The sequence below is a fragment of the Engraulis encrasicolus genome, chromosome 6 (genome assembly GCF_034702125.1).
Source record: "Engraulis encrasicolus isolate BLACKSEA-1 chromosome 6, IST_EnEncr_1.0, whole genome shotgun sequence".
In the NCBI taxonomy this organism is placed as follows: Eukaryota; Metazoa; Chordata; class Actinopteri; order Clupeiformes; family Engraulidae; genus Engraulis; species Engraulis encrasicolus.
In genome coordinates this window covers 9275315-9299362 of record NC_085862.1, presented here as the reverse complement: position 1 = coordinate 9299362, position 24048 = coordinate 9275315, and the positions used below count along the sequence as shown (strand labels likewise).

The 24048-nt window shown below is 47.6% G+C and overlaps 1 protein-coding gene across 8 annotated transcripts; it reads right to left on the bottom strand.

The window, feature by feature from the left end:
- Window positions 1-83: 83 nt before the first annotated feature.
- ptbp1b (polypyrimidine tract binding protein 1b) lies at window positions 84-24048 on the bottom strand. Of its 8 annotated transcripts, none has more exons than XM_063200548.1 (13): window positions 23945-24045; window positions 23029-23079; window positions 21736-21766; window positions 13276-13339; window positions 12752-12924; window positions 12136-12282; window positions 8951-9118; window positions 7609-7719; window positions 6492-6747; window positions 4985-5062; window positions 3979-4121; window positions 1659-1692; window positions 84-280 (listed from the first exon to the last, which is right to left on the bottom strand). In XM_063200548.1, exons 1-13 carry the CDS (start codon window positions 23950-23952, stop codon window positions 114-116), a joined length of 1431 nt encoding a protein of 476 aa, XP_063056618.1. In that variant the 5' UTR covers window positions 23953-24045; the 3' UTR covers window positions 84-113. The 8 variants fall into 8 exon arrangements, with proteins under 8 accessions (XP_063056618.1, XP_063056623.1, XP_063056617.1 ...); XM_063200553.1 differs by having other exon boundaries at window positions 85-280; window positions 6564-6747; window positions 23945-24043; XM_063200547.1 differs by having other exon boundaries at window positions 86-280; window positions 13267-13339; window positions 23945-24043.

The window sequence follows — 24048 nt, the reverse complement described above, 5'->3', positions numbered from 1 at the left end:
TATACAGAACAGCATACGAACAGCTCACTCGGAATAAAAGATAATAAAGTCAAACCAGTGTGCGGTAAACTTTTTCCTTTTGAAGTATTGCATATTCCTGCCTTTACCAGCAACTAGAAGCTGTGCATGGATCTTTGAACTTTAGAATAGACATCCGTGTTGCACCAGAGGGGGGTGTTGTGGTTACCTAGCTGTGCCTGGGTCCCATCAGCCATCTGTATCAGGGCGTTCTCCTTCTTATTGAAGAGGATCTTGACCCGCATCACATCCCCATATACACCTGTGGAGAGGGCACCACACACACACACACACACACCAGGAGAGCACAGGGGTCAGCCGCCACGCCGCGCCGCAAAAGGGAGGGAGAGAGGGGAGGAGGGACAGGTGAGAGGAGAGACGTCAGTTTAACCACAGGCCTTCAGGGGAGACCAATCACTCACACACCACCAACATCAAAAACACATACCGTCGGGTCGCATAAGACAGGACAAACCCTGCCAACTCTTTCAACTTCTTTGCACAAATTACAGGCTAGGCTACACTGTGGGAATGTTGGGAATGGGATGGGTCAGAAAAGAGGCTATGGAGAAGCCATAGATTACTAAAAAAAGGGGCACAGAACGCTTGTTTGAGGCATGACGTGTCTGCAGAGATGTCAAAAGCCCAAATGGGGTTGAAGGCCTAGTCTACAGCCCTCTGTAGAGTCAAGTTTTTATTTAAGGGTTCTCTCAATGACCCAGGTACCTATACTTCATCTGATTCTAATGGACTGATGCGCACTGCACAGCCAAGGTGCGGGGCCAGGTACTGATGGACAAGTGGTCCAATGGGAAGATGGATTTTGGTTCGGAAAAGGCAGAGCATCTGAGTGCTTGGGATATGGTTCAGAGTGAGCCGAATTAAAAGAGAAGACCAAGATCGAGAAGGTGTGAGAATACCAAAAGACGGTTGAGATATCCCTTCCCAAACCATATGATCACAGATGTTCTGACTTCCATAAAACTGAAACAGCACTCGGAAAGTCAAAGCAGGCACAGTTATAATTAATAAAAAGCTCAAACCATGCAGATGGACCCAATTGTTCGATTCCCAAACTGACTAGATGAGTGAAAGACAGCGAGCCCTGATGTAAATGTACCACTTAAGCACAGACAGGGAGGGGGGGTGGCGCTGTACTAGGTACAAACCAGCACCTGATCATACGTATGGATATTACGCACTAGTGTACACACTGTCTGTTTGGGTAGATTTACATGCAGAAATCCTACCATGGAAATGTCAAGTTGGCAAAAGGCTGCAGTCTTGTCTTAAGTTACTAAATGCAGGTGAATCAGATAATTTCACTTAAGTCACTTAAGTGCTACATTTGGCTTCTCTTTTTTTTTAATCTAGATCACTACTGGTTCTTGAAATAATCTTGTCTGTAAAAGACCTGCTGCCTTTTGGACAACTTACAAACTCACTCAACTGCAAACCAAAAGGGTCACTCTTTTGGAATTAAAACTAAAATTAAGTCAAGTCACAAAAGCAAACAGGTAAAAAAAGCAAAACAAAAAAAACCAAACCAAGGCTTAAAAGGTGAAAAGAAAAAATAATAAGACAAACAAAAACATGAGTACTTAAAAATTAAATAAAGGAGGCTAAAAAGGACAACATACCGAAAAGAATAAAGAGGCATTGGGGTGTAACCCTCTTTAGTAGACAAGAGAGGCAGCAGTGTGGAGTGGAGTGGAGTGGAGTGGAGCGGAGAGGGGACAGGGGAAAAGATGGAGGAGGCAGAAGAATCCACAGTGGAACGCAACGCAGCGGAGGGCAGCGTACGCAGCGGAGGCAGCGGCCAGTTCAGATCCACAGGGGGGGCGGCCAGAAACGGGCAGAACGGTGATATGGGAAGAGGGAGGAGAGGAGAAGAGGAAGAGAGAAGAGAAGTGGGAGGAAAGAAAAGGAGGAGGGAGGAGGAGGAGGAGGAGGAGGAAGGGGAGGGGGGTTAATGGATAACATTATGGGGTTGAGGGAAAAGGGGTTAAAATAATAAATAAAAAAAACAGAGGGGGGTGGGGGGGGCGTCATGAGGTGACATGGGAGTTGGTTGGGATGGTGTGTAAAGGTGTGTGTGCATGTTTGCAAGAATGAGAGAGAAAGAGAGAATGAGGGAGAAAGAGAGAAGTGGTATTGGTCAATATGGATGGACGTGACATTGGTAGGGAGACAGAAGATGAGGGGAGGGGCACAACACAGTACGTGCAGCCAGAAATGGATGGATTGAACAAAAATAAATAAATAAAGGAAAGGGGCAAAGGGGTGGGTTGGTAGGAGAGTTGAGAGAGAGGGAGAGAGAGAAAAAGAGAAAGGGACAGACAGAGGGAGGAGAGAGGGGGGGAATGGGAGGGAGAAACACAAGAGAAAAAAAGGAGGTAAAAAAACAAGGTCAGTATACATAAAGAAATATGAAGTGTATAAAAACAGCAGAGAATCAGATGGATCATTACAAAAAGAGCAAGAACATAAAAACTTCCTGGAGGGAGGTGGGTTTGGGTGGGGAGAGGAGGGAAAAAAACAAAAACAAAAAACACAAGAACGCAACAGAAAAATGAATGAGATTATTAGATGAGCGCTCTCTAGGTTCTGCCGAGGTTCTAAAAAGGTTCTAAAATCTGTGCCGCCGACGGGCGTTTCACCAGATGGCAGACGGGCCGAGCGGGCCACGCGCGCAGCCCGAGGCGAGCAGAGGCCACCACAGGCATGCAGAACAGAACAGGAAATAGCGGAGCGGAGACAGGAAGTGCCAGGGGAGGAGGCTCGGGTTAATGGAGGAGGAGGAGGAGATTAAAACAAATTTAGAATTAATACAAAAAATGAATAAATTGAAAAAGGAGAGATATTAGGATTGAGGACCAGAGGGGTATAACCAAGAAGCTGGTTCAGAAGTAAACCAGGAGTAGACCAAATGGAAGAGCCTGGAGTCCTCATTGTCTTAAGAAAATGAGGACTCCAGGCTCTTCTATTAGACGATTTACCTTTTAACTTAACCAGGTTTACTCCGGTGCCAGCTTCTTAGTATACCTCTCTGGTTTGGAGCAACTACTACATTGGCAGGGTCAAAATTTACACCACCAGGAAAAAAGCATGGCGATGCGATTTTTAAAAATCACAGCCCAACAAGAGACAACGACGAGAGAACTTTCAAAGAGGGTCAGAGTTCTCTGGCGGGTAGACAAAAAGATGAGGCAAGTCTGAAGAGCATCCCCCTTGGAGGAGAGGAGAGGAAAAGTGGAGCCCTCCTAGCAGGCATGTTGCCTTCCTCCTTTACAATGCAAAATCAATACACATCAACGTCAAGTCAAGTGTGTGAGTGCCTGAAAGCAAAAAGAAACTAATATTAGGCTCTAGGCTGGGCAGCAGTGTGGTGTGGGTTACGGCCCAGTAGCATGGGAGCTAAATCAGTGGTTCCCATACAGAGGTTTGCAGTCCCGTGGATTTCTAGCAATATTAGTGGACAAACTATTAATGGAAAATCTAGCAATATTGATCGACAAAAAAATGCCTAGGCAAAAATATTGATGGAAATCCTTTGAGTATGGTGGGTGGGTGGGTGGAAGTCGCAAAAAATATATTCCTAAATGCAAAAGGGCGTCCCTGCTGAAAAGGGCTGAATGTGATGGGGTAAAGCAGTGTTTTTTCAACACTGGGGACAGGACCCTATGTAAGGTCACCTGAAATATCTGAAAAAGGAATACTGATAAATATTACTTATTAATAGAACATAAGTATTCAATATTCTGTTTGACACATCATTTACAATCCTAGACCGTCATAAACATCTTCGGTGTAATAGCCTACGACTTGCGTACCTCAGTCAGTTTTTTTTTTTTTGCTCTGAAAAAAGAAAAGTGTATGGGGTTTGTGGGGATTTGAAAAGGGGGGTCCCCTGCCCGCTGCCAAAAGGCTGAGTAGGATGAGGTAAATAAGGGTACTGACCTCCGGGTTGAGGTTGCTGACCAGCAGCACGCAGTGGCCCCCGGAGAGCTGAGGGAACGCCAGGCGGCCGGCAGCCGCCGCCGCAGCAGCACCACCAGGGATGGCCAGACCCGCCAAGCCGGGCATGCCTGGCACTGCCAATCCTGTAGAGGGGGGAGGAAGGGGAGAGAGAGAGCGGGAGAGAGAGAGTGAGAAAGCGAGAGAGGGAGAGAGAAAGAGGGAGAGAGAAAGAGGGAGAGCGAGAGAACAAGAGAGGGAGAGCGAGAGAAAGAGGGAAAGAGAAAGAGGGAGAGAAAGAGGGAGAGAGAAAGAAAGAGGGAGAGGGAGAGCGAGAGATATGGAGGGTGGGGGTGAAAGAAAGATGGAAAAACAACATGGTTAGTCATTTTGGAAAGCCACGGAGCATTTTTGTGGGAAGTGTCTGCCTGAAAGCAGTGAAACAATTTCTGCAGCATACACAGCCCAGTACTGTGGTCTGTGCTGGAACAGTTTTGCGAAAGATACAAGTCATGCCAGGAATGCAGTGTGTGGAGTGGACTATTCCAGAGTCACCGTGACGACCAAGAGTTTTCAACACAAGAGTCAATCAGGGAAGTGTCCAGTACAGTTTTTTGGTAGCCTCTCTAACGATATTACACCCAGCTCCACAAAGCACCAGAAGAAAACCCATTAACTATGCTAGACAGTCCAATATCAATGTCGCTCGAATGATTTCACTGGTCGATTATTTCGAAAGGGAAAAAAGTTTTCGGCTTTGTTTAATACAGTTTTTGATTTTGCATCCAGCTCTCCTTTGCAACTCCTGTGCAACTCCTTTTTTCCCTTTCGTCATACCGCTCTTGGAATTACACACCGAGCGAAACACTCAGGATAAGACATTGGCGCAGATGCCACCCCACCATTGCTACTGGTTCAATATAAAAAAAATCCTCCAGAAACGGCCCCCCCCTCATGCATGGCTGTCTGTCTGTTTGTCTGTCTGCCTGCCTGTCTGTCTGCCTCTCACCTGCAGCTTGCTGGATGGCGAAGGCTGGGGGGAAGGGGTGGGCTCCAGCAAACGGACCGGAAATGATGCCCGGGGCCGCTGTGGGAGAGAGAGAAGAGAGGAGGAGGAGGAAGAAGAGGAAGAAGAAGAGTGAGATTCACAGACCAGAAGAGGATATCATGGATATGTCAAGACAGGAGATGTGCATTTCTCGAAAGCATAGTTGCCAACTACGTTAGCGACTTTTCTGTTTGCAACGCAGTTTCCCATTGGGAAGTACCCAAGTTGCTAACTGGCTTGCAACTTCACTTTCAAGAAATGCACCACAGTAGACACATCAAAACAGGAGAAGAGGATGATGACTAAACACTGGATAACTACTATTCCCATAATAATTCCCACAATGGGAGGGGAAACCAAGAATTGCAGATATGCATCGACACATCTGCGATATATTAGCAGAGTCATTACTTTCAAACAAATTAAAGATAGTTGGCCGCAAACCAGCCATGAAGTGGCACGAGCCAAACGCTGGGAAAACACTACAGCTGAGTGACTAGTGGCTTCATTTTATTTATTTAACTTTTATTTAATTAAAGACACTAAAATAAGTTTTCGAATTGCTACTTTTTTACAGTGTAGTGGCTGCTACAGACTCTAGGGATGCACCGATACCACTTTTTTGAAAACCGATACAAGTACGAGTACATTAATGTGTACATTAATGTGTACATTCATTTTTATTGTCCATTTCCATGTAGATTTAAATGTTAGTAAATGTATGAGGTGGCACTTTTTTCCCATGCTGCTTTCAAGTCCACAGAACGTGACAAGATTTTGCATTGTTTTGTGTAATAGCAGTATTGTTCCTGGTATCGGCAAGTGCTTGACGAGTATGAGTACGAGTATAATGAGTGGTATCGGTGCATCCCTAACAGACTCCCCATTTCACAAGCAAGTGGCCTCGTTTACATGAGACATTTAATTCAGAATTGACTCAATTCCGCTTTGAAAACATCATGTAAACACTTTCACAATTCGAGATGAAATGAAAGTGTGCAGCAATGTGAACTTCGAAAGGAAGTAGGGCTGCACAATATCAATATATCGAAATCACGATGTCACGGCTTGCAACACACGTATCGCAAAAGTTAAGCAAGAATCGCAACAAGTTTTTAATTTTTAATAACAGCAAATTTGGTGAAATGGTAAAAAAAAAAAAGTATAAAAATGTTGACATTTTAAGTTGATGCTGTATTTTTTTTCCTAATAAAAAATAAAGTTGGAAATAAAACATTACTTGCCATTCAACACTTTATCATGTATAAAACAACAGAGCAGAGAGGGGAAAATATATGTATATATTAAATATAGTGAGTAATATCAATATCGCAGTATACAGTCATGTTATCGTGTATCGCATATTTTTCTAATATCGTGCAGCCCTAGAAGGAAGTATTTTAAAAAAAAATGTATTCTGAATTTTAAAAAGACTCATGTAAACGTGGCCAATGAAATCCGTTTTCACCTCCCAAGCCCCACCACGGGCCGGGCTGGCTGCAGTGCGAACCTGCGAGGAAGGCGGGGGAGGGCCTCTCACCGAAGGCGGCGGCGGCCATGGCCTGGTGCTGGTCCATGGGCGGCTGGCTGTCACCGGTGGGCAGGTCCGGCCGCGTGTAGTCGCGACTCTTGTCGTTGTTGTACTTGACGTTCAGGCTGGTCAGCTTGGAGTAGCTGATGCGCAGCGTGCAGCAGGCGTTGTAGATGTTCTGGCCATCAAGAGCCTGGAGCAGAGGAGGAGGAGAGGAGGAGGAGGAAGAGGAGCGGGGAGGAGGAGGAAGAGGAGAGGAGAGGAGAGGGGAGGAGGAGAGGAGAGGAGGAGGAAGAGGGGAGGAAGACCAGGAGGAGGATAGGAGGAGGACGAGGAGACCAGGAGGAGAGGAGAAGAAGACCAGCAGGGGAGAGGAGAGGAGAGGAGAGGAGAGGAGAGGAGAGGAAGACCAGGAGAGCAGGGGAGAGGGAGAAGACCAAGAGAGGAGGGGAGAGGAGAGACACAGGGGAGGGGAATGAGTGCCAACACCCACACATCATACCTTAAATGATGCATCACACCTGGCAAACACTTCAATACTATAATAATGTATATTTCCAACTTTTACAATAATGTTATTTTGGAGAGACTTTTCCTGGGAAAGTATCCCCCAAATAAAGTATAATAAAAATAGAAGAGCTATTGCTTAGATTTTTTATGCAATGCATGTAAAAGCAGCAACATCTTGCCTCTCCCAAAACTACAGATATAGAGATGCTGGTGGAATATTGAAAATGTAACATTTGTGAATGGTCAGCATGAATTCTGGGAAGCCAAACTACTCGTTCACACTTGGCTGGGAGTGTGAGCGCTGTGCGCAAGGTCCCCTGTGGACAGTAGAGGGCGCGTCTGACCAGCTTGGAGTGCTGAGCAGTCAATTTTGTTTATGCACATTTGACTGACAAAAACTCTAAATCCAGCTTGGGAACAGGTGTAGTTGAATTCAGCACACTTTAATGATCTTCGTTAAACATGTTCCCAACTTTTACTAAAAAAATGCTCCCAACAGTCACAAATGTTTTCTAGTGTGTGGGCACTAGAGGGCGCCTCTTACCAGCTTGGAGTGCTGGGCAGTCAGGGCGTCTGGGTACTGCAGCAGGGCCTGGAACTGGTTGTTCTTGGTGAATGTGATGACCTTTAACACTGTGCCAAACTTGGAGAAAATCTGGAGGAGGAGAATGAGGACAGACCAGTTATCAACTTTACAACCTTCAACTAAACAAAAACTCCAACGCACAAACCCCATCGCAACTCGCCAGTTTTAAAACAAGACAAAAAGAGTCCTGCAAAGCGATACACAGCACCTGGTGCTATGACTACGAAGAATGACAACACATTTTACTTTATAAGCACCATTTGTGGGACTCAAGGACACTTTAGAAACAGGAACTGCTTTTTATTTTCTAAGAATCTGTGTGAATGCCACGGTCAGGGGATGCATAACATGAAAATTACTCCAAGGCTCTGGTACAATTATTCACAGACCCTAAACAAATGCTATAATTAAAAACAAATAATAATTAAGAACTTTTTCTTTTTTTTTTTTAAGTTCATTGAAGTGCAATGAGTGTGCTAATGTGTGTATCGAGAGCTGTAGAGCTGTGTAGGGAGGGATGCTATAGTTTCTCTGCAATCAGGAAGTGCTGAATATTGGGCTTCAGGGTGCGTTAGTTAATCCCTTCGACTTGGCAACATACACCAACACAGCCCTTTACTGCTTGCCTATTGGCCAATGTCTGATTGGGGGAAAATCCTGCATTTGTGTAGGCCTCCACTCACGACTGAGCCATCTTAATGTCTAGAGTGTATGCGTGTCTTGTAAAGCTCATAATGTGCGTTATGAGCATTATGTGTAAGCTACTTGACACCTTGAATTCCCCCTGGGGATCAATTTGGAACAAAAAAAAACCCTCTTGCACACTGTATTAAGGAAAACGGCGAAATGGTCAATGTTTCAGTCCTAGACCTTCGTCAAGTCGTTTAAAGAGAACAGCTAACTGGGCAGTGTGCAAGAGTCCCTTCAGATTGTCTGATGAGTGACCCATGATCCATCTCCTATGCACCTGCCAGCTGAGGTGTGCGAGAAAAAAAAAACCAAAAGTTCTCCTGGGGATCAATAAAGTAACACTACTCTACAGGTCATGAGGCGCCAGTGAGTGCAGCGTTAGTTGTTGATTGCTGATTGCTTACATTTATTGCCATTTCAGCAGTTATGTCTAGATCATGGCCAATACAGATAGAAAAAAAACATCACATGTACAAAACTAACAACCATATAAATAAAGAGATTAAATACATTTTTTAACATCAATACATTCTAAAAAGGTGGGAACTTATTAAAGATATCAAAAACAGTATTTTTGAGTGCAGCATTGGGACTTGGGACGTGATCTTACCTGGTGCAGGACGTCGAGGGTGACTGGGTAGAAGAGGTTCTCCACGATGACGCGCAGGACCGGGCTGGGGCCGCCGGGTCCACCTGAGCCGTCCACCACGCCCACGCCCCCCATGGGCATGCCGCCCCCCTGCACCGCGTTCACCGCCTGCAGCGCTGCCTGGGCCCTCTGGAGAAGAGAAGACGAGAGAGAGAAGAGAAGGGAGGGGAGAGAGGGAGAGAATTAGCCACTGCTGCTCCAATATGTGTTTATGTGTCTCATGTACATCCGCAAGTGTCTGCCGATCTGGGTGTGTGTGTGTGTGTGTGTGTGTGTGCGTGTCATGTACATCCGCAAGGGTCTGCCGTTTTAGCCTTGCCTTTGTTTCAACCAATGCATTTCTTTTCTTCCGCACTCTATACCTATGCATCCCCCTCTCCCTCTTTCACTCACTGCCCCCCCCCTCCCTCCCTCCCTGTGCCCCCCCCCACAGCACACTGAGCCCTCATGTGTGCTCCGACATGATAACATTCCAGAGAGCAGCCAGGCGTAAACTAAACATGTCCTCTCATCAGACAGAGCAGGAGATTGAGACGGAATGTGTGTGGGAGAGAGAAAAAGAGAGAAAGGAGAATAAGATAACACTTCATCCGTTTCATCTCCTTGACTACTCAAGTGCACCTGCATGGCCGCCGAGTCGACTCCTCGTAAAAAGGTAAACAAAACTACAGAGAGACAGCCTGACACCAACATCTGTGCGCGCGCGCGCGTGTGCAGCGCGTTGGAGTGAGACACAGCTGTGTAATGCGCACAGGGTGTTAAAGCATCATGTTGTCTCCCAAGACAAGGCTGTTTAGGAAGGGTGGAACACAGCAAACAAGGGCTGAAAAAAATATCTTTTATAAAAATAAAAAAATAAAAAGCCTGAATCCCAACAGGCCAGAGGAAAGTAAACACAAACAATCCAGTGAAGGAGGAGAGCTGGGATATAAACTAGTTACTGTACACAAGCTCAGAGCTAACATCACTCAGCCCCTATGCAGTCACTTCCCGCTCAACACACGAACACACACACGAGGAATCTACGCTCCTGCGGGGCTGCGGAGAACAAAGAGGCCTGGGAGCGCTGGCTGGAGCGGCATCAGTTGGGACATGTTTAAATACTAAGAGCTAAATATTTCCAAATGAGTCATGGCCGCGCCGCTACGGGCCCTCAGGAAACACACACACACACGGCCTGCTGCTGCACCTCACGCTGGGGGCTTTGGGAGGGTTGGGGGAATCCACACACACACAAAAACAGGCAGTTATTACAAACACTGGGGAGGTGGATGAGGTGGTCCTGGAACTCACATACCTCCACAGCCAGTCACTCTACTCAGCATTAATCCCTCCACCATTCTGCAAATAAATTTAACTACGCACACACGCACGCACGCACGCACAGACACGTCACGACAAGGTCTGGCCTTTCTCTAGCCGAGTGATGAAGGGTGAAGGTTAAGGTCATCTGCACAGCTTTGATCTCCAGCGCGCTTTTTGCCGCCTTACTAGAACTGGTAAAACGTCCAGACATCTTTTAATATGTTGCGCCCGGATGAAATGTTTAATGCCAGTCCTCAAATAGTGAAACGTGACGCAATAGACAATTTTTTTTTTTTTTAAAGAGTTTTTAAAGATCCGCAGGGACCCTGCTGACGTGTGATGGCCAACACAAGAGAGGGAGAGAGACAAGAGGGTATGGGGGTGAAATGGGGCCTGGAGTCGAGTAGTTTCTGCCTTAATGGTCACATTCCTGAGGCTTTCCGTCCCTTCTCCCCACAGGAATCCCATAATGCACTCCTCTTGCACACAGCCTAATTAAAAACACAGGCCAGCCAATCACGCGCCAGGGCCAGGGGCAGGGTGCACATCGGAGCAGCCCCAAACTTTTCATTTTCGGTTGACAAATGTGATGACAAGAACAGAGCCCTACATAATGATCGCCAACAAAAAAAGGAAACTGTATTTTTTGTAAGTTAACACACTCAAAGATTTTCAGTAAACTGGGATGGTGGGCATGTCTAAAAGCCTAAAATCCTTGATCCCTTTTGAGACGGGTGAGAGTCTAAAATCCTTGCGCTCCTTTTGAGACGAGTGAGTGCAGTCATGATGCATCAAATGGTTGGATGCATGATGAGATTATGTCTATGTGTGTGTTTGAAGTTCTTCTAAAAGGCAGCCAAGCCTCACTGTGTGGCACACCACTGAAGTGGGCAGGCTCGTGCTCACCTCAGGGCACGATTGTGTTAAGATGTGTGTGGGGATATGCAAGAGGAAGTCTCTGGGAGACAGGTTGGTTCAGTTGTGTGCGCATGAGGCTCTAAATTAACACCAGTCAATTGCTGGTGATTTCAGTTTGAAAAATGCCAACTCGGTAGCAACTTCGAACAATTAATCGGTGTGTGTTTGCTGTAAATTAACTTTATATCATCATTAGCCAAAATGGCTACTAGATGTTAATCTTACTAGCCAGTGTGTGTGCACGCTACTAGGCTACATGGTGTGTGTAGCGTGAGTGAGTGAGTGAGTGAGTGAGTGAGTGAGTGAGTGAGTGAGTGAGTGAGTGAGTGAGTGAGTGAGTGAGTGAGTGAGTGAGTGAGTGAGTGAGTGAGTGAGTGAGTGAGTGAGTGAGTGAGTGAGTGAGTGAGTGAGTGAGTGAGTGAGTGAGTGAGTGAGTGAGTGAGTGAGTGAGTGAGTGAGTGAGTGAGTGAGTGAGTGAGTGAGTGAGTGAGTGAGTGAGTGAGTGAGTGAGTGAGTGAGTGAGTGAGTGAGTGAGTGAGTGAGTGAGTGAGTGAGTGAGTGAGTGAGTGAGTGAGTGAGTGAGTGAGTGAGTGAGTGAGTGAGTGAGTGAGTGAGTGAGTCTAGGCTACTTAATTGCAGAGGATGGGAAGTGTGTGAATTGTTGAAGGCATGAGTAGCGTAGCACTTGGGTTGGAGAGTTGTGTGCGCGTGCGAGTGTGTATGTGTGCACGTGTGTTACAAGGCTACTTGCTGTGCATTTCTGAAGGTGTGCATTGGTGAAGGTGAGGGTACATAGCGTACTACTTGGTTGGCCGAGTTGTGCGTGTGTGTATTGTCGCTTTGGTTATAAAGCGTCTGCCAAATGCAATGTAATGTAATGTAATGTAATGGTGAAGGTGTGTGTGTGTGCATATTAAGCGTACCACTTGGTTGGGCGAGTTGTCTGTCTTGAGTTCCTTGTGGTTGGAGTACTGCATGAAGACGGGATGGTTCCTGATGAGCGGCGTCACGGAGGAGTAGTAGCTCACCATGGTCTGCGCCGCCTCCTCCGAGTTCATCTCGATAAACGCCTGAACACACACACAGACAGAAATGTTACATACAGAATATATACAACCATTCGTGTGTGTGTGTGTGTGTGTGTGTGTGTGTGTGTGTGTGTGTGTGTGTGTGTGTGTGTGTGTGTGTGTGTGTGTGTGTGTGTGATCGGAGTGGTTAAATGTATGCAAGCAAGCATGTGCTGTATGGCTAATATATGTGCAAGGATTTGTGTAACGTCTTGTGTATTCTGTATTAATGCATGTATGCATGTTACTGGACACCTTCATTTCCCTCGGGATAAATCAATTATACTCTACTCTACTCATTCTGTCTCAGATGGTGAACTTGTGCCCTTCTGGCACTATGTTTCAGTGCGCAATTAATACGCCATGCGCACCGGAACATGAACATTTAAGTGCAGAAGTGCACCATTTGAGGTTCAGCAAGTGTTACAAAACATCTATTGGCCAGTGAGTACGTGTGCGTGCGCGTCTGTACCTGGTTCTTTGCTTTGAGCATGAGCAGGTTGGTGACCTTGCCGAAGGGCAGGCCGAGGGAGATGACCTCCGCCTCGTTGATGTCACTGGGCAGCTTGCGGACGTGGATGACGCGCGACGGAATGCCAGGACTTCGGATTTCCCCCTTGAACTTCTTGCTGTCGTTGCCGTTGGCTACAAGGAGGGAGAGTGGGAGTGGAAGACAGACAGAGAGGCAGAGAGAGAGAGAGAGAGAGAGAGAGAGAGAGAGAGAGAGAGAGAGAGAGAGAGAGAGAGAGAGAGAGAGAGAGAGAGAGAGAGAGAGAGAGAGAGAGAGAGAGAAGGAGAGAGACAGAAAGAGACAAAGAGAGAGAGAGACCAGGAGAGAGAAGGAGAGAGAGGCAGAGACAGAGCACAAGAGACAGAGAGAGGGAGAGACAGTGACAGTTAGGTGACTGAATAGGGTGTGGAGGAACTGAATAGACTTGATTCAAAGATAACAAAAGGCAGAGGAGGAGAAAAAAGGGGATGCATTACCATACAAACCTGCTGAACTGGTCATGATATAAGGCCCGTTTGACACGCAGGAGAAAAGCTCGTCAGATCCTCTCTGGAGAAACGAAAGAAAATGAAAAGAAACACAAAATGCATGCAAGGTCAGTCAGAACTTCTTTTGAAAAAGAGGCATTTCTTTTGAAAAAAGAGGTAAAAATAGAATATAAAACCCCCTTCACCACAGCAAGATAAGAGAGACTGCTTTAGCGGTGCTGACCTCAAACCACATGACTGAAGAATGAAGAGAGTGAGGGAAAATAACTGAGCTGACTTGAGTACCCTCCAGAAGAGCTTTAACACCCCTCACAAATAACAATCCCTTCCTCAATCTGCCCATCAGACATGACTAAGCGCACGCACAGACACACACAGACACACACACACGGACGGGGACACACACACGCACGGACACACGGACGGGGACACACACACACACGGGGACACACGGACGGGGACACAGACACACACGGGGACACACGGACGGGGACACACACACACACGGGGACACACACACGGACGGGGACACACACACGGACGGGGACACAGACACACACGGGGACACACGGACGGGGACACACACACACACGGGGACACACGGACGGGGACACACACACACACGGACACACACGGACACACACGGACACACACGGACACACACAGACACACACAGACACACACACACACACAGTGTAGTCTGCCCAGACTTGCTCTGAGGGGGTAAGGGGAGGGAGGGGAGAAGTCAAGTCATCACCTGATGTACCCTACACCCACACAACAGGAAAGAGACGGGGGTAGCGGTGTGGGGGTATCCTGACTCTGCCCTTCTCCAGGCGAGTCGCCTACATCCTGTTGTCCCTAGCCCTGCCTCGTCAGCCCTGCCCTGCCGGCCTGGCCTTTTCTCTCTTTTTCCCCTGGCCTTGATTAGAACGTCATGAGACCAAAGGGAAGATCTAAAGAATTCATAAGGCCAGCAGCAGCGCAGATAGATAAGCCTCAGGGTAATGTAACTTAAGGAGAGTCCTCCTACGCCGTCGTCCCTACCGCCACGCCACTAAACACAAAAGGTAAAACGTCATGGTTGGTGATCAGACGTTTTAACAAAAAGGGAACATAATTATCCCCGCTAGTTTCTCCTTTCATAAAGGGCCTAGATCCTCCTTTCAGTGTAGCACACAGACTAATAAGACAAACAATTGTAAGGGGATATGCAGCACAGGCCTCTTCAGCTGCAGCTCATGTGACTTTAAAACTCAACCCTCGTGTAACAAAGAGAAGAAAAAAAAAACATGCACATCCGTCTCAAAAAGATTGAGTGCAAGACTAGCAAAAGTCACATGAAAACTGAAAATAGACAACGACACCCAAACTCCTGTTTCTTTTACTTTCGGGCCCAAAAAGTCACATTAAAGTAAGAGGAACCGGGAGCTTGGTGTGGCGGACTTTATTTTCAGTTTTCATTAAACTTAACCCTCACCACCCACGCCAGTCATTTCATTCAGTCAGGAAACTTCAACAACAAAAACACACTATTCAGGCTCGGCCCCAGAGATCCAGAAAAAGTCCTAATAAGGTCATGCTTGCATTGTTTACCCAGGATCGGAACACATACCAACAAGACCGAGGGACACAGAGAGAGAGCGAGAGACAGAGACAGAGACAGACGGGAGAGAGAAAGAGAGAGGGAGAGAGAGAGAATGAAACGGGGACAGTAGGAACACACACCACAAAGAGAAGAGCGATAGATGAAGGAGAGAGGGAGAGGGAGAGACAACAGGACGAGTGTGTAGTACAGTGCAGTGAACAAAAGAGAATGAATAAGTTAATGGGAAGGGGAAAGGGGGGGCAGAGTAAAAGAGAAGTGAAAAAGAAAGAGAGAGAGCAGAGAGGGTATTGAGAGGAACTCTCTCCAAGGCTGAGTGAGCGTGTGCGTATGGACTTCCTGTTTCTAGCAGCAAGAACATGCCTGTGGCCTGGCCTGGGGAAGGGTGGGGTCACACTGCCTCCCCCACAAACACAGGACTGGACTGGCCATCTGGCATAGCAGGGAATTTCACAGTGGGCCCCACACCCTCGTGCCCCCTCCCCCCCATTTCTAGAAATGAGAAAAATATTTCTATGTTGTGCCCCAGCGCTGGACTAGCCATCTAGCATTGCAGGCATTTTCCGGTGGGCCCCCCCATTTACAAAAATGCAACCCAAAAAGTTGTGCTCTGTTTTGTGGGCGAGTCAGTTATGCGCCGCTAGTTATGAGGCGCCCCGTCAAGCCAAAAGTGCCCAGGCCCCATTTCTCCCCAAGTCCAGCCTCTCCCACAAACGCACAGTGCCGTACCGCACCGCAGTACACCCCAGCCTGGCCTGGCCAATACACTACCCTCCCCCACAGGGCTACAGTGGCGACAGGATTTTAGGAGGAGGAGGAGGAGGAGGAAGAGGAAGCTTCAGGAACTGGTTTGTGGGGTTGTCAGACAAGGCGCAAAGAGGCAAGACGACGAGGCAAGCAGGCAGAACAACTGAATGTGATGTGATGTGAATGGACTCGAAACATGCAAAATATGTTCCTCATCGTCTCGCACTCATACAAGGCCCACACCCACACTCCCTCGGGGCGCTTGCTCACGCAGAATCATATTCCAGCATATCCCCAAGGTCATAACGTCAGCAAAAAAAAAAAACTGCACAATGCAAACATTGCACACACAGGGACTCAACACATGCTTTGTCGTTGGGCCAATACAATATGGCGTGGTTTGTGAGAATCGCAGCTCATACAGCCGAGTTCATATCCAGGCCAAGAGTCAGCTTTAAAGCCGAGCTCTTACATGTGACTCAGGGCAAAGCCATAGGGCTAGACTCCCTTGTTCACTCCCACAGTCTCCACACACACACACACACACACAGTCTCCACACACAAACACAGTCTACACACACAGTCTACACACACACACACACAGTCTCCACACACACACACAGTCTACACACACACACTCCACACACACACACACACACACACACACACACACACACTTCTCTCCTCTTCCCGCCAGCCCAGCTCACCCGCCCGCTCCCTACGCAGGATTCCTCAGCTCTGGGGCTGAATGAGAAACATATGTATGTGGTGCAGCACAGCGCAGTGTAGGCTCGACAGGCAAGGCACTGGGTGGGGGGAGCCCACTACGCGGCCGGGCCCCAGAGGGAGGAATGCCTGCCGGGAGGGAGAGTTAGAGGGAGGGAGAGAGGGATGAGGGGAGTGCTGTGCGGCTCACCAAGAGCCCTTCGCTACCCAGCGCAAGCTACAGTTTTTCCAAAAGAACAGACACACGGCGGGAGGCACCGCAGCCATAGTGCGCTTTTGTTCCTGAGCTTCATGTAGCGTCGAAACTCACAGAAAAACACACGCGCACACACTTTATACAAATAGACGCCATTCTTTGCCGTCTCCCACTTCCTTAGGGGAGTTTGAAAGTACACAGCGTTTCTCTTGCACACATACACACACCAGTTGAACAGGAGACTTTACATCAACTCCTGGCACTCAGAAAGTATATGAAGCAAAACGCGCTACACTGGTCAAACAGGACACTGAACAAACCACTCATCCTTTTTTACAAGGCGCACACACAGCAGGGGAGAGGGGAGGCAGGGAGGAGAGGGAGGCTCCGCTCGGCTCCGTCCAGAGAGCAAAAGGCCATCAATGTTCAGAGGATGTGTGGGGGGTGGGCGCGAGGGTGGCAACATTGAAACCAGGTTAAAGAGATTACAGGGGAGGGGGGAGAAACCAGAGACTGACACCGCCACAGCACTGGTGAGGGTGAGGGAGAGTGGGGGTGTGGCGGGCGGGAGAGAGGGAGAGGGAACGAGAGAGAGAGAGAGAGAGAGAGAGAGAGAGAGGGGTGGGGGCTGAAACTATTTGCACAAAGAATGGGGCCATTACCATGGCAGCAGCGAATGCCTCCCTCTCACCATGGCGACTACTGGTGGTGGGTGCAGCGGAGGAGTGGACAAGGCTGCAGGTGAGCTGCGAGAGAGTGTGTGTGTGTGTGTGTGTGTGTGTATATATAGAGGGGAGGGGGAGGGTCCTAGTCTCCTCCTGGAGGGCCTGCCTGCCAGTGAGTGAGTGAATACACAAAGCCGATTGTGTCCTCCAGGCCAGGTGTGCCTGCCGAGCCCTGCCCAGCCCAGCCCTGCCTCTCCCTGCCTGCTAGCAGGACACGGGGCTGGAGGTAGTTAGGGCCCCCAGACGGTGGGGTGGGGTGGGGTAGGTCATGGTGGGGGTAGGGGACATGTGCTGAAGACGTTTTGGAGGGGCAAGGGGGGTTGGAAGGTCGGGGATCAGGCATCCCAAGCCACAGGTCAGCGTCTTGTACCCCCCAAAACCACAAAAAAAAACAAAAAAAAAACAAAGAGACGGCTTTCAGGACCACCAGGCATCTGTACCACCCAAAAACAGAAGGGTTACAGAGGACCACTAGGGAATCCACATATAAAACATGTGCTCAAGAGGGCCGAGATAAAGCACAATGCAGCCTATTCTATGATTCACACACACAGCACACCATTTGGCACCCACTAGCGCAGACGTGGGCAAACCCAGGCCCGGGGGCCAGATGCGGCCCGCTCAGCCATTTTCATGAGGCCCTCAGAGCCTTTCCAAGAAAAAAAATGCATATTCATATGGTCATTCATTCTTATATTGGCTACCTAAAACAAGGGTTTTGGAAACCTAAGATTACTAAGTCTACATCTAGATACAATCAGTAGGAAGGGTATAACTGACAATGGTTAATTATGTTGGCGTACACCATTTTTTATTATTGGCACGGGCAAGTTGCCTACTACATCCGACCCTTTGGTCAACTTTCTAAACCCAATGCGGCCCTTGGGCCAAAATAATTGCCCACCCCTGCACTAGCTGCTTTCCACCATGATATCTAATCAGCACAGCAGGAAGAGCAGAGTGTGTGTGTGTGTGTGTGTGTGTGTGTGTGTGTGTCATCGGTTGATTGTTGAGGTGTTTATGTCAGCGTGTGTGTAAGCATAAGTAGGTGGGCTGGGGGAGGGGAGGAGGGAAGACTAAACATATTTGCATATGTTGAATGGGATCCATTCACCTCCTGCGCACCCCCCCCCCCCCACACACACACACACACACCTCCCCTCTGTTACAGGAGGGCTTTGAAAGCAATCACGGCGAAAGGTAAACAGCCGTCTGTTTGGTCATGGACCTTCACTCTGCTCCCCTCACATGCAGATGGTCAGTCTCAGCAACAGTCAACAGGGCACCTCTGCCTCGGTACCAGGGGGGCAGGATTTGGCTGGTTAGCTTCGCCGATTAGCAATTCGCCATTTTCGCATTTCCGACATCCACTTCGCTCAATGATGGTGGGTATGCAAGTTTAGTGTTGGGCGAACAGACCTTTACAGGTCTGTGGTTGGGCACCTCCATGCATCCAATGGCCGTCTTCCATATAGCTTTCTGGTAGACCGTAAGTCAGTTCGTAACGTGGCACGTAATTGGCTGAGTAAACTGGCGGCCGAAATAACTTTTTTTGGAAGCTACAAAAACGTTCAATTTTGGCTTAATTCACTAGCTTAGCATTTCCCATTGAAATGACTGGAGACGGGACTTATTCACACTCCAGTTCTTATACTACCTCCATGCGTGGTACGCCTCATGACATACATTCAATCGGCCATCGAAGGGTTAAACACTAGCGTTAATGCAATCACATGAACACACACTCACACAGAAAAAAACTTATGTGTTGCATCAAAGAGGGCTGATGCATGTTCTTGGAAATTCCCGCAAAGGTGCTCTTTGGTTAAGAGGAAATAAATAAGCAAGAAATACAACAACCGGTTTAACTTGAAGCTGGCGGGCCTTTAAGAATACAATGGCATCAATTCACACGGTGGGCCGAACTGAAGACAAGTCGCCTCCAAGTTTAGTTTCATTGGAGATCATGAGGGAGTCATGGAGCAAGAGGCTGCAGCAGGGGTGGGGAACCCTTTCATCATTCCAGGGGCCACTTCAGATTTTATATAGTCCTCCAAGGGCCATACTCCAAGGACCGTACTTTTGAACACAAACCAGGATTTCTGCACTTTAGGGCCTACATTGAATGCAGCCACCTTCACAACAGACCCCACCGTCATTGGGTCTCCTGAAAATATAACTTTGTTTCTAACATCGCTTTACAAAACGTCATTTTCACCTGGAACGGCATAACATTACAATTATCTGGGGCCAAATAAGATGGTCTGACAGGCTGCAAACGGCCCGTGGGCCAAAGGTTCCCCACCCATGGGCTAGAGCAGAGGTGGGGAACCTTTTTCATTCAAGGGGCCATTTCAAATTCCTACAAGGGTCATAAAAGTCCTCAGAGGGAGGGCCGCACTATGAACACAAATCAGGATTTCCCCATGCAATTTAGGCCTGTATTGAAGGTAGACACCTTTAAAACAGTCCCCACCTTCTCTAGATCCCCTGAATATAACTTAATTGCATTGGAAATGTAATTTCTAGGATTCCTTTACAAAATATGTCATATTTCATGTGAAGTTGCATAACACTAAAATGACATCGGGGGCCGGATAAAACGTCCTCGCGGCCGTAAATGGCCCGCGGGCCATAGGTTCCCCACCCATGGGCTAGACCCATGTCTCAACACCATCCTCCTCTACTGTAGGTCTAGTTTCATCTCCAGAACCCCCTCCTCGCCTCCATAACGGAGCCATTTCCTTCCAGCGGCGGGGCAGCTGTTAAAAACAAAAGCACTCCTCTTTGAGCTTTGAGGTGCACTGCTGGTAATCACCAGGCCGCCCCGCGAGCTACACAGGAAGAAGTGGAGACAATTACAGCCACACACACGCACACACACACACACACACAGCTGCATCCCTTCCTGTGTACCATAGATAAGTGCCTGCTCTGCGTAACTCGCAGGTGGCATAGCAAAGGTCTAAATGAGAAGTTAGCTGTAAGTGTAATCTGTGCCCTCGTGCACACACACGCTCAGCCATGCGTGTGCACGCAGGGCACACTCAACTCTCCCTCCCTCGCTCGCTCACTCACTTGCACGCACGCACGGTACCTTGAAAGAATTGGCCTTTGTTCCCTGTGAAGAAGCACCCCCCTCAGCACGCTGCATACCGCAGCCAATTATCCGAGTGCGGCGCCTGCTAAAGAATGTTTGCTCGAGGCCAACCTTAGACAACGAACGGCACTACTAACCCACCCCCCCAAAAAAGGCAGCACAAGAACAAGTTACAGCAAATTAAGAGATGTCCTTTATTCCCCTTCGAGCCAAGCAGCTTATTCGCTTTACTGGACGACTTGAACATACGCACTCACACACAGCAACCACTTCCAGCTCAAAGCTCCCTCTCAGAATTACGACACCTATTCACTTGTGTAAAAATTAAGAATGGTGCTTGTGTGTGCGCGTGAGTGTGTGTGAATATCACGTGTGGTGGCAGCGGCGATTGAGTGTGTGAGTCAGTCAGTAGGAGAGGACGGGACTATGAGATTAGGCTACGGTGCACAGCAGAGAGCAGAGGAGGAAACGGAACACAGGAATGCACCCACACCACACCACAGCATTAGGCTACCCGGCAACCACGTGCCCCGCCCATAATTACTGTCGCCCCAGAAACAGCCCTGTTCCGTTCCCACAACAGCTAACACTAATGAACTTTTGTCTTGATAGCATGGAACCCACCCGCGCAGCAAGGCCCATGCGCTACATAGAATAAATCGCCAAACTATGACCACTAACTGACCAGACAAAAAAAAAGAACACTCAAAATGCAGCACATCTGACTGGTTTGCATTCTGCACACCATTTTTAATTAATTGCACACAAGTGTTGCACACATGAGAAGGAAGGGACAGGTAAGCATGCAGGTAGGCATGCATGCTGCAGAGGCGAGACACACCCAATCATGTAGTGTGAACTGGCGTCACAGGTTCCAATGGCTGCAGGTTAGTCAAAGTGTTCAGCCATTGTTAGTCAAGTAGGAACCTGCAGAGCAATGGCTGGCTCACAGGACTCACAAACTTGGCACACACACACAAACTTTTTAACGCCAGATCATTTCCAGTCATTGTTGTCCAGAAAACCCAGCGAGTGGGCTGGAGCAGGTTTTAAAACTGAGTAAAGAGCGGGTCTCGGCCCTTCCTCCGCTAACAATGCCCAAGCATGCAGCAACAAGTACCGCTAATGTTTTTACAACTGCACCCTAGCAACCTCCAGCACTGCCGTGCCAGACTGCGAGTATAACCCCTCATCCCAAAAAGTGCGGGCGAGGACAGACTAGGAAGAGCCGCCTCAAATACCCCCAGGGGGCACACGTTTGGCATGTCTGTCTACCATGCAGGCGGGTTGTAAAAAAGAAAAGAAAAAAAAAGAAAAAAGAAAGATAAGGGAGGAGAAAAATGAAAGCGATGCTTACCTTTGTACCAACTGTAATATCGTGGACAACGCTGTGGAGAGAAAAGGAGACAAATGTTAAGAGAACATGTTAGACTGATTAGTCTAATTCAAATTAAACATTTAACATTTCTGCCATGTGTCCAAGTGTTTTGTTTTCTCTACGGCTTCAGTGACTTTGAAAGAAGAAGCAGCGAGGAAAATTACATATTTGAAGACATGGACTTGAATTGGCCCTAGTCTTTATCGTTGTGCGTGTTTGGGAGCGAGGTTTGAGACGCAATGAGGACATAGAGAGTAGGCATCAGGAAGTAATTAAGGCGGGTGTTTACGCGACTAAAATGGCATCCAGACATTCTTCTTGCATAAAACCCATGCTTTTTCCATTCCCAAGTTGAGCATTTAAAGCCCATTTTCTAACAGCACATTCTTCGGGATTTCGCAGTAAAACAATGCAAGAGGAACGCACATCTGCATGCTTTACCCCCTCCTTTCTATCCCATGCGTTTTGACACTATGGGCTAAAAACAGATTAAGTTTTCGTTCCCACAGTCCTGTCGCAAACATGAAATATGAGCGGTATTTAGGGCCTGCGCTGGTTGAAGATTAACCCCCTCTCGCGCGCACACTCACACACATCCGGTCTCCAGAGGGCTGCGGAGATGATGCCCAGACCAAAAAGACTCCGTCTCAATAACAGGAAAGGGACAGACTGACGACTGCATACTACAGGCGGTAGAGGAGATACAACGCAGGCCCTTTTCACATTCCAGTCAGGCCTTCCCCAGCGGTCTTAACCAGCATTAAGAAATCATACAGGGATTATCATAGACCTTTAGCCAGCGGCCAAGCAGCGAGCACCACCCTACTCCCACTTACCCCCAGGAGCTAACCTATGAAACAAAGCACTGAAGTCAGTTAACACCCAGGTCCCTCTTTCCCTCGCTCAGGTTACAGGTAACATAAACCTCGCCGGGCCCCTGAAGATGCGAACATGATGGCAACTGCAACTGACCAATAAAATATTCAAGAATGTACAGTAACGCTACACCATAGGAAACAAGAGAAAAGGGCAGAGTCGCTCGCTATTGTGAACTTCAAGATGACATACTTCCTTGTTCTCTGAACGTTATCGACTGACGCAACAAAGTTTACTTATCGCCCATTTTATGCAAGCGAAAGGAGTCGTTTCCAAAACTCAGTGGCTGCCACACTTTTAAAAGGTTATGTGAACATGTAATCAAATTATATTTTACACAGCTATGTCCTTTCTAGCACTATATAACTGGTGGTAATGGACGATGAGTACACTTACTCTAATTCTGCGTAAGTGGATCCCATAGGATACAAGTCAGTCTCTAGGCGGCTGTTGGAAAAGATGGGAAATGAGTAACCTTACCAGACAGACGATTACATTAAAAGAAAACACTTAACTTAACTGCTAGAAAAGGATGTCGGCTGAATTACCACTTGGCCAAATTTACTTGACCGGGATGCATAGAATTGTGCAGAGGAAGCGCCGAGAATGCAACAGCTTACCAATGCATTCGTATTTCTTCGCAGAGCGATGTTCAGGCAAGGACCGTGCTCTAGAAGCTACATCTAACTTGCTAAACACATCAGCTCCTTATTACCAAAAGACATCGCAAAACAAAAAAATTCCATCGCCCACATAGGTTCCTTCTTTAACGTGATAACGAATGAGCAACTAGTACTGAATAAAGCGAGTTTACCACATCAGCCACAGGTGGCCAAAACTAGACACCGCCATCACTCGCTAGAAGGAACGTCAACGCTTTTTGATGGTAGGTTAGCTATTCAAGGGAAGAAATGCTCTTTGGCTTGCAACTGGTGATTCAAAAACAGCGAGTCACAAACCAATGGCAAAAGTCTGAAAAAAGTAATCACATGTGTTGTAAGGAACACATCTTGTAGCTGCTCGTTAGTTTGTGGACCCAGAAATCTTATTAATTTGAAGAATGGCCATCAGAACGATGATCAAAGCTTCGCGAGCTAGTTTGCTAGTCAAAGTTAAGTTTCCATCGCAACCTGCGACACGTTTCGTGAAGTATCGCTAACGTTGGCTAACCCTAATTAACCTAAGTTTATTCTTTGCGACCAAAGACTCATTAACTTTGAAAACTATAACATACTGTAAAGACTTACGAGAACACCGCCTGTATCGTAATCCATGAAAAGATGGTAGAGGGAAAATATGTTGTAGAACTTACCCGTCCATTGCACAAAGAGGAACTAGCTAGCTACAAGTAAGATCAGAGAATGCGTTGCTTGGCTGAGTTTTCTTATAGCTTTACAAAATGGCGGAGGCCAGGGC

Excerpts from the sequence above, each read along its gene's own strand:
- ptbp1b (XM_063200547.1), bottom strand. Across the intron at positions 12,283-12,751 it reads TGCTCAAAGCAAAGAACCAG|GCGTTTATCGAGATGAACTC; the intron begins GTACAGACGCGC and ends GTGTGTGTTCAG. Across the intron at positions 7,720-8,950 it reads CCCTCGACGTCCTGCACCAG|ATTTTCTCCAAGTTTGGCAC; the intron begins GTAAGATCACGT and ends CTCCTCCTCCAG.